This window comes from Ornithodoros turicata, chromosome 1, assembly GCF_037126465.1.
Source record: "Ornithodoros turicata isolate Travis chromosome 1, ASM3712646v1, whole genome shotgun sequence".
Lineage (NCBI taxonomy): Eukaryota > Metazoa > Arthropoda > Arachnida > Ixodida > Argasidae > Ornithodoros > Ornithodoros turicata.
The window spans coordinates 170,345,044-170,354,852 of record NC_088201.1 but is presented as its reverse complement, the minus strand read 5'-3'; the positions used below and the strand labels follow the sequence as shown (position 1 = coordinate 170,354,852).

Below are 9,809 nucleotides of genomic sequence, written 5' to 3'. Positions count from 1 at the left end.
TGCCTGAAACCAGCGGTCCCATCAACCCGGACATGCTGCAAAAGCCAAAAAAGCCGTCTCAACCTGCCGCAAAAGCCCCGGAGCTCACAAGAACGGACTTCCCTGCTCTTCCTCAGCGGAAACCAACGCAACGCCGTGAAGAAAAGAGGGACCCACGGAACAGCGCCCAGGCAGCCCGAGCACCACCACCAAAAAGTGTCTGGGATATCCCCCCAGACGCCCCAGCTACCACCACCCCGCCACAAGCAGTCCCACAAAGGAAATCAGGCAACACGCAAGCAAACAACCCGCCAAGCATTCAAGCAATCGCGCCCGCGCCAGTAAGCTCTGCAATGTTCGTTGTATCGATGGTGCCCCTTCTGTTTAGTACACTGAAGGCCCTCATCGCCGCTATACCTGGCTCATGGGACATTCCTGAAGTTCGTGCGATGCTGGCCCAAGAAAGCCAGCTAACCAGTGCTCTCGCCCAACTCGATCATGGCCTACCAGACACGACGATACGGACTCGCCACGGTGTTTCACTGGAATTGCCGTTGGCTGAGAAACAAGATCCCAGACTACAGTGAATTTGTGTAGCGCCATCAGTTCCCTGTGATCAGCCTCAGTGAAGGAAGACTTCCAGCAGACTTCGCCCTGCCTGGATCCCTCACCTACGAGTTAACAAGGCCGACAGGACCCAGCCGAGCCGCGCTACAAATCAATTCTTCAGTCCCACACAGCACGACTTCTACCACCAGCACCGATACATGGGAAACCTGTGCCGCAGGAGTAAGGATTCACAGCCTGGACATCACCATAGTGAGTGTGTATCTGCAACCTTGCACAGCCATCGATTTGCGACCTTTAACTGGTGAACTGAAGAGACTACCTGGCCCCTACATTGTGATTGGTGACTTTAACGCGCACAATGCGATGTGGGGCTCCGCAACCACGGATAAGCGGGGAGCCGACGTCGAAACCCTAATGGACGAACTGGATCTACTTGTTGCCAACGATGGACAACCGACATATCCGCGCTCAGGGACGATACTGGAACTAGCCATTTTATCCCGCAACCTCCTCAGTGCCTTTACCTGTGTGAAAGACATAGAAACTCACGGAAGTGACCATGTGCCTGTGCTGTTAACTTTATGTGACCAACAAGACAAAAGACGCAAACACAAAGTGCACAAGACAAACTGGGGACGGTTCACGAAATGGCTGGAGGATACCGACCTAGCCAACACAGACGTCAACGACCTTGCAACAACCATCCAGAAAGGAATGACGGCGGCCACAGATGTGTTCACTGTTCCCACCAATGTGCCGCATGTAAACGGTGACTACGAGCGCCTCCGTGCTGTGCGACGGCGCGCTGAAAGAACAGCAAGAAGAACCAAATTACCAGCCGACATCCGGGAAGCTAGGCGGATACAAAGACAAATCCAACGCCTCTTCGAAAAACTGCGCAAGAAAAATTGGCAATCCTTCTGCAACAGCCTGCAACAGCACTCAGCAGCAAAGAAGCTCTTCGACCGCATCCGGGAAGAAACGACACCGGCTACTCAGCAGCATCCCTTCACAGCCCTGGCACTCGCCACCAACCGTCCAATCCAGGAGATGGCGGACGAGTACTGTGAAAAGCTGACAAGAAATGACGACTCACCTGCACCAGCAGCCTCCATCACCGTGAAATTCCGACCCGGGAATCCCCTTGACGAAGAATTCACCATGCTGGAGCTCCAACAAGCCCTGGATTCCTGCCCACCACACTCAGCCCCTGGTTCGCACGGCGTGACGTACCAAACAATGAAGAACCTTGGCTGCAAGGCGCTCTCCCGGCTCCTTCATCTCTTCAACGAAATCTGGAACACAGGAGAAATACCACAGTCATGAAAGCTATCTAGGATAAAGCCTCTCCTGAAACCCGGAAAACAATCCACAACCCTGGATTCCTTCCGTCCCATAGCGCTCAGCAGCTGCATAGGGAAGCTGCTCGAGAAGATGGTACACAGCAGGCTACAGTGGTACCTGGAACGCAACGGCCTCTACCCGGAATACATGACTGGCTTCAGGAACGACATAAGCACCATCGACCCTGTGGCACACCTCGTCAGCAGCGTGGAACACAACAACGAAGCGGGCCTGATATCTGTGGCCATATTCCTGGACGTTAGCGGTGCGTTTGACAACGTACATCACCCGAAAATCCTGACGGCGCTGAAACGTATCGGGATCAGTGGAAAGCTGCTCCACTTCATCTACAGCTACCTGACGGACCGATACATCTACGTTGACACCCCGGACAGACAAAGCGACCACCACCTAGTGACAAGAGGAGTGCCACAAGGAGGGATACTGAGTCCCACCCTTTTCAATGTTACAATGATGTGCCTCCCTTCGGTGCTGCCCGGAAAAACCGAACTATCCATGCACGCAGATTATCTGTGCCTGTGGACTTCTCACACTGACCGCAGGCTGCTAACGATGCGTCTACAGTCAGCCATGGACGCAGTGACAGCGTACCTGGGCGACTATAGACTGGAAGTGTCACCCTCCAATACATTCTTTCTTCCTTTCACCAAACGGCCATTCGACAACTACCCCATCCACGTGCAAGTAGTGACGCACCATAAATTCCTGGGAATCCACCTAGACAAAGGGTTCACTTGGCACAAGCAAGTAGAAGAAATCAACAACAAGACAAGACCAATGCTCAATGCACTGCGAGCTGTCTGCGGATACAACTGGGGCTCGAGCAAACAGATCCTTCAACAGCTCTACTCCGCCCTGGTCCTTCCACACATCACGTACAGCCTGCCACTGCTTCAAGAACTACACAGCACCAACCAGGACAAACTCCGAAGGATACACAGCGCTGGACTCAAGCTGGTACTGGGCGTGCCAAACAACACCCCGCTAACGGCGCTGATCGAGGAAGCAGATGCACTCACCATAGAAGCCCTCCAAGTTCAGGAAGTTGTCAAACTGCACCTCAGACACCAAGGAAGACACGCAAACCACCCTCTGGCGCTGGTAGCAGAGCAACGTTTCGCCTCCACCCTCGGACGGGCCACCACAGCAGCCAAGGACCACATCATCGTTGGACATCGAAGTCACCAGCACCCCCAGATCCCTCCCTGGAAAACAAGGCCGCCCAGCGCGGTCACCACAATCAAAGGCATAAACAAAAAAGCCACGGAAGCCGCAAGCCACATCGCCACGGAAGCCGCAAGACAGCTAGCTCTAGAGATGCTCACCACGCTGGAAGCCACCTCCCGTCCTTTGTACACAGGCGGATCAGTAAGCCGAGACAGCACAACGTCTGCCGTCTACGACCCCCGCCTGGATACAACCACCACCAGCAAGCTCAGCCATGCAACATCATCAACATCAGCTGAGCTACACGGAATCTACACGGCCATGAAGTACATCAAACGGCACAACCCAGACAGATGAACCATCTTCACGGATTCTCGGGCAGCGGTCAGCACCATACCGTCTACCAAGGACACCCCCAACGACGTACTTAAACTACTTGCAAGCCACACCAGACTCATGAAAGCAGGCCACCACGTCCACTTGCAATGGATTCCCAGCCATGCTGACATACCAGGAAACGAGAAGGCGGACCAAGCTGCCAAAGAAGCACACAACCTTGACAAGCAGGCGATGATTCCGCTGACGAAATCAGACATCAGGGCAGCCGGGAAACGAGCAGCGGCAGCGGAGATGTCAAAGCTCATCACAGACCCAAACTGGCGACACCCACGGCTGCAAAAACTCGACGGCCCGCACAGATACAAAGGCCACAGAAACTTGCCCAGAAAGGATGCAGCCAGGATCCACCGACTAAGGCTTGGGACGACATTTACCAACAGGACCAAAGCACTCATCAACATCAGCAGCTCCCCGATGTGCCAGAACTGCAACATCCCAGAAGACGACGAGCACATCCTGCAACACTGCCCCCTCTTCGACAAGGCACTTCGAGAGTTGGAGAGAGGACTCAATAACCTGGACAATCGCCCTTTCAACATCGAAAAGATACTTGGTGCCTGGCCGAACGACCAACAGTGCCGGAAAGCAGCAAAACTCCTGCTGCATTTCCTTACAGAATGCAAACTCAACCAACTGTGACGTGACCAACCGGAAAGAACCGGACGAACCTGACAAACTTGCGTGAAAGTGTGCTGTGTGACTATGTTTACTTTCTCTTTTATATATATTTTTTTTGTATGTGTATGAAGTGGTGCGCGACAGAGTGAAAGCGAGTGTGCCTTCGGTATTTCTTTTTTTTTTTTAAGTGTAGCAAGTCAAGAACTTTGACTGACCTCACTCACCCCCTAAGAAGAAGATGTACACTCTGATGATTTTGATCCAGCGTAAGTCCAGCTACGGAAGTGCTTCTAAGCCAAGTTATCTCAGTTTTTTTCCTTTTCATAGGTATCTGAGACAAAATGCTGCATCAAAGTGCTTTTTAAAATTTACAGGCCTACAGGAATTCTCTCTTTCAATGAAAGTGTATGTGTAGTATTCTTGAACAATGTACATGCACTGGCTATATTCATAGCATGCTTCTTCCAAATGATATACAGAATACATTCAATAGAATAGTTCCATGCAGTTTGTCATAAAACAAAGCTTGCATGACAATGTAATAAAATTATTACACAACAATGAATTAGATTTGTATGAAAAAGAGAGCCCCAGGTTAGTAGTTGTTGGTGTCTTGTCTGTGGCATAGACATCCCCCCCCCCCAGACACACCCCCAGAAATCTTTGAGCATCGCGCAGAATTTTGTGATACAATTCTAACTTTTTGCCAAAATCTGTAAGAATATAGCGCAGTAGCCTGCATACTAGGCTGCAATCGATAACAGTGAAAGGGGCGCAGACAAGCTGGTTCACGATTACGAGGAGACCCGAGTCAGGGGAACATTAACTGACAACAATTTCTCAAACACAGCAACAAATTTTACTGGCACACCACACTTATATACTAAGAAACGTCCTGAGAGGAGGCTGAGCACAAAGAATGGCTCGCTAACACAATTGCCACATGTAGTTCTCTCCAATGAGTTCACAAGCAACCTATGCCATCAGTCCCTTTCTTTACATGCTGCATCAGTGTGAGAGAAAATCGGTTTCAGAAACGTTACATTCCTTGTGCAAGTGCGATTCGAGTTCACTTGCTGTTTACGAGTTCACAAGTGTGAATGTACCAGCATAGTGGTTTGATTGCTTTCCACGCTGAGACTGGGAGGTGACACAGGTTCGAATCCTGTCACTGGTTTTTCCTGTTTTCCGAAGACTTTCCAGACAAATGTCGGCACAGTTCCCCTTGAAGTCGGCCCAGGATGCATACTAACCCAAGTGTACCCCACTCCTTCCTGCTGTCCTCTCTCCATCTGTCCTCATCCGCTCATAGCCACAGTTGCTTCGCGGTGCTAACACGGAAATAAAAAAAGAACTAGTGTGATTGTTAACCCATCTTCTTAAGTCTCCTCATTGTCATACTAGTGTGCTACACCCACCAGAGTGAATCCAAACATACCCCCATGAAAATTCTAGTGAATCCTTGTAGTGCATTCCCTACAGGATTCACAAATACAGTAGAAGGGATGCCAGAATTAGTGCCAATGAAATGTGGGTTAAAGGTGCTGTGAGAGGTCACCCCCTTGTTATTCCAGATAAACGTAAAAGACTTTTGTTTGCATTGCTGTGAAGCTGCACTGAAAGTGTTCCAGTGGAGAGGGTAATAGGAGAGGAGAAAATGGGCACCTCGAATACCGAAACTCATGTGGCTCTGACATCACAGCTCTCGCCGCCGCCAGTAGGTGTGTTCTTTTTGAAGGAAAAGTGCTGCACTCGTGCTTCGCCAGTTCTTAAGTGCACGCCAGGTGTAGACACAGTTCTGAACCAGTTGCACTGACGTGACACTACCGGCTCATAAAATGAATGAGAAAGTGCAGACCTTCTCGTCTGCTACAGAGCATTTTCTTGTGTGTTAGCATGGCTGTGTTGCAGCCTGTTTTCTTCCGCTTTGTTTGTACTAACAATTCATAAGCGGCTATCGGGAGATTTTCCTTCCTTATATAGTCTCTTTTTAACAGAGCAAACGCTCACAATAACACTCAAATAATTGTTTCCGCACATAAATGTTCTGGTTCGCACGGACATGAGAAGTCCTAGCGAGAGCCTTTCCACAACGTGCACTCATGTTGCTCATCCGGATTGCATCATTCTACCTTTTGAAGACTGTACCAGTTTTGTGACACAGAAGGAGGTGACGAAAGAGCCAGGTGACGAGCGTATACGTATCGGAAGTTTACTTCTGCGTTAACTGTGCGAGCAAGACGCATGACAAGTAATTAAAAAGAAGCACATAGAAATCTTACTTCACAAGTAAATACTGCCCATCTTGAATTCTATGCTTGCCGTTATCCGACAACAGCTGGCCGCAAACGAAGTGCAGACAACAAACGTGAACGCTCCCGCACGCGTTCACGTTTTCACACTCCATCGAAGGTGCTCACACGCAATAAAGCTTCAGCCGCTATTCGAAGTGCTCTCCTCCATCTTGTTGTCTGCACTTCTGCATCCTTCCGTTGCACGACCAGGATACGTCGTGCAAGAAAATCGAGAACTAATGCAGAACTAGGTCAGCACTTCCCCAAAAGAATGGGGACGCACACGTGCAGTGTGAGTGCATGACAAAAAGAATGCGAGACCGTTGTATTCCTTGCATTAGGTCAGTAGGTAAAAAGAACACAGCTAGTGAGGAAGCGCACGGGAGGTAAGTCTGCTAGTTAGAATGGACGCGACTCTGAGCTCTCTGACGTCTGCGCTTTGCTCATGAGTGTGTTCAAGGACTTGTGTCTCGCTAAGCATGACATGTACAATAATAATTCCTTTTCACAGTATTGTGACATGCATTACTATGCATTTATGATGTAATGAACCGCATCTATGAAAGTGTCCCAACCCCTTTAAACTAATTCTCATTGAATTTCAAACATGTTTCAATCATGGACTAAACTGGACGCAGACCACTTGGTTGCGTTCGATACAGAATTATAATATTATAATTAACTTATTACAGTCAACCCCCGTTTATCCGGACGGTGCCGTTCCCGGCGAAATCGTCCAGATGTCGGGGCATCCGGATATATGAAACGACCGAAGAGAAACGTCCAACAGAGCAAAGTTTAATTGAGACACAGAAAGCTCGTCAATGACAGCTGTTTCATAGTAGTGTAGGCACTGAATTCCTGCAAACTTTTGCTGATTGCATAGACATGAGTCACGTTGTTGCGCTGCTCGAAAAATGTCAGTGCAGTCCTTAATGCCGATCTCGCATGTTCAACGGTCACTACCGGGGCTTCTTCCTCAACGGGGCCTTCTTTCTCACTAGCGTCATCGGCACCGCCTTGCTGCACATCACCGGAGGCAACAGCAGCAATCACATCGTCATCAGTCATAGCTGCACACGTGATATCATCCTTATCAACGTCAACATAGTCAGAAACCGCAGCATCATCTACGGCAGTCGCAGTGAGCCTGTACATCAGGTATCGCAGCTCAGCTAGGGGAATGTCTTCATCGGCCAACGGGCCATAAGCAGCAGGCGCTCCCAATATGCCGGTGTGATTCCAGCAATTCACAACGGTAGATTCTTAAACGGTTCTCCATGCACGATTCACGATGCGGATGGCGTCAAGAATATCCGCTGTCATCTCCTTTCCTTCTTCGGCACGTTCGATGAAAGAGAGACTAAGTCCCTGCGGTATGCCGACTTGAATGAGCGGATGATGCACGCGTCTAGTGGCTGGATGTGACTGGTTGTGTTCTTTGGTAGAAAACACAGCTCTAGGTTGGTGAGCTCTAGTCCAGTTGCGTTGTGAGACGTGGCGTTGTCCAAAACCAAAACACCGCGTCGATTGCTGCGGCGAAGGTCACGGTCCAAGTCGTTGACTATCGTTTGGAGTACACCAGTAGTCGTCCACGCCTCTTTGTTGTGGTAGTAATCACAGTACACAGAAGGATCAAATGTCTTGCCGAAACAGCGAGGACGTCCTGCGTTGTTGATGACGATTGGCTTCCGCTTGTCAGTGCCTGAAGCATTGCAGATCGAAGCGACGGTGATTCGTGCCTTAGACTTTTTCGTTGCTGGTTCAGCTTGGGTAGATAGCGTACATGAATGGCCCAACTTGAAAAACAGGCTGGTTTCGTCCATGTTGTACGTATCGTCGCGGTTGAAGTTCTGCAAGGTACGTCGCATCGCTGTTTTCCCCGCTTCCACGACAGCCTCGTCAACAGACGCAGCTTCTCTATGGGTGGTGTAATGGCGAATTACGTGAGGCTGCTTGAAGCGGTGCAGCCAGCCCCTGGAGGACTGGAACGCGTCTGGTACACCTATAAGAACAGAACGTGCTCAATGAAATTGCGCGTACGTTAAAGGTTGTGATGGAAAGCGTGATGTGCAGCGAAGCACCTGTTGAGCATCGAAAAAAAGCTGAATGACTTACCAAGTCTTGCGCCGAAAATCTTGGCTTTCTCAATCAGCATCATGTCGTTAACCGGTGCCCCACAAGAACGAAGATCTCCGAACCATGTTAGAAGGGCTTCCTCCAGCTTTCCTTCACGTCCGGAACGCTCCCGCACGGCGTTCACGTTTTCTTTGTCTGCGCTAAGCCATTTGTCCGAACGGCTGAGTATATCCGCCATCGTAGACTTCGGAATGTCGAGACCAAGTTGAGACTTTGCCCACTGTTGAATGTCCGGCAACTTCAGGTAAGGGTAGTCCTTCTTCCTCTTGCATATCACTGCCTTGCAAGCGAAGCTGATTCCTATTATTCGACGTTCCGGTGCACAGGGCGGGCGGTCAGGCGACACCCCTCGAGTTGGAGTTCTCCCCTCTGGAACGGGAGAGTTGCTCATGATATCTCAAAAGGACTCGACTGGTCAACGTGACCCAACGCACACAAATAGAAAAGGGGGTAATCGTGCACGGTTGTCTCCCTTTCGAAGGAATGTAGGTCGCTGACGTGTGACGGCAATAACCCCAACACAGGGAAAAGGGTGACGAAGCGGGGTCAGCGTCTCCTCTTACTCGCGGTAGTCCGGATAACTGAAGCTGGATTACAAGAATTTTCGACTTTCGTTCCCTGGAATTCTTGTCCGAGTCCGGAAGCTGAAGTCCGGATAAACGAGGGCGAAATACATGGAGGAAAATCCGTTCCCGTGCCTTTTGTCCGGATACTGCGGGGTCCGGATAAATGAAGTCCGGATAAACGGGGGTCGACTGTCTCTAATATTAGAAGTCTAATATTGGTTTGAGTGCGAATATAGAATGTAAAGCACATTGATGTTATAATATTTGGTGCTCATGAGTGTACTTCTCGAGGAATATGTGTTGCACCATGATATGCATCTTTCATTGTGGTGCAATGGCTGCACAGAAAGAAAAAAAGACACCATGTGAATGTGTTCGCAGGACCCGATTGCACACCGCCGTCCACCATCTCTTACACTCTCTGTTACACTCCATCGAAGGTGCTCACACTCAATAAAGCTTTAGCCGCTATTCGTTTTTTCGCTGTTCGCACTTTCTTTTTCGAATACTGCGTATTCATGGCATCCTCGAGCAGGCAAATCTCGCTTTCTTCCTTCTAAACGCCACCACAACACGAAGCTGCAGCACAACGTCACTGACATACACACTTCACTGAAAAAAATGGCCCTCCGTTGTCTCATGTTCGCAAAGGCAAAGTATAAACTGTTAGAGGGACATGCACATTGCTTATCGCAATCAACGACACCCCTAA

General features: G+C 49.7%; 1 protein-coding gene across 1 annotated transcript; it reads right to left on the bottom strand.

Moving 5' to 3' along the window:
- Positions 1-7,714: 7,714 nt before the first annotated feature.
- On the bottom strand, positions 7,715-8,922 carry LOC135389751 (tigger transposable element-derived protein 6-like). The gene is made up of 2 exons (XM_064619784.1): positions 8,511-8,922; positions 7,715-8,397 (listed from the first exon to the last, which is right to left on the bottom strand). Exons 1-2 carry the CDS (start codon positions 8,920-8,922, stop codon positions 7,715-7,717), a joined length of 1,095 nt encoding a protein of 364 aa, XP_064475854.1.
- Positions 8,923-9,809: the final 887 nt, after the last annotated feature.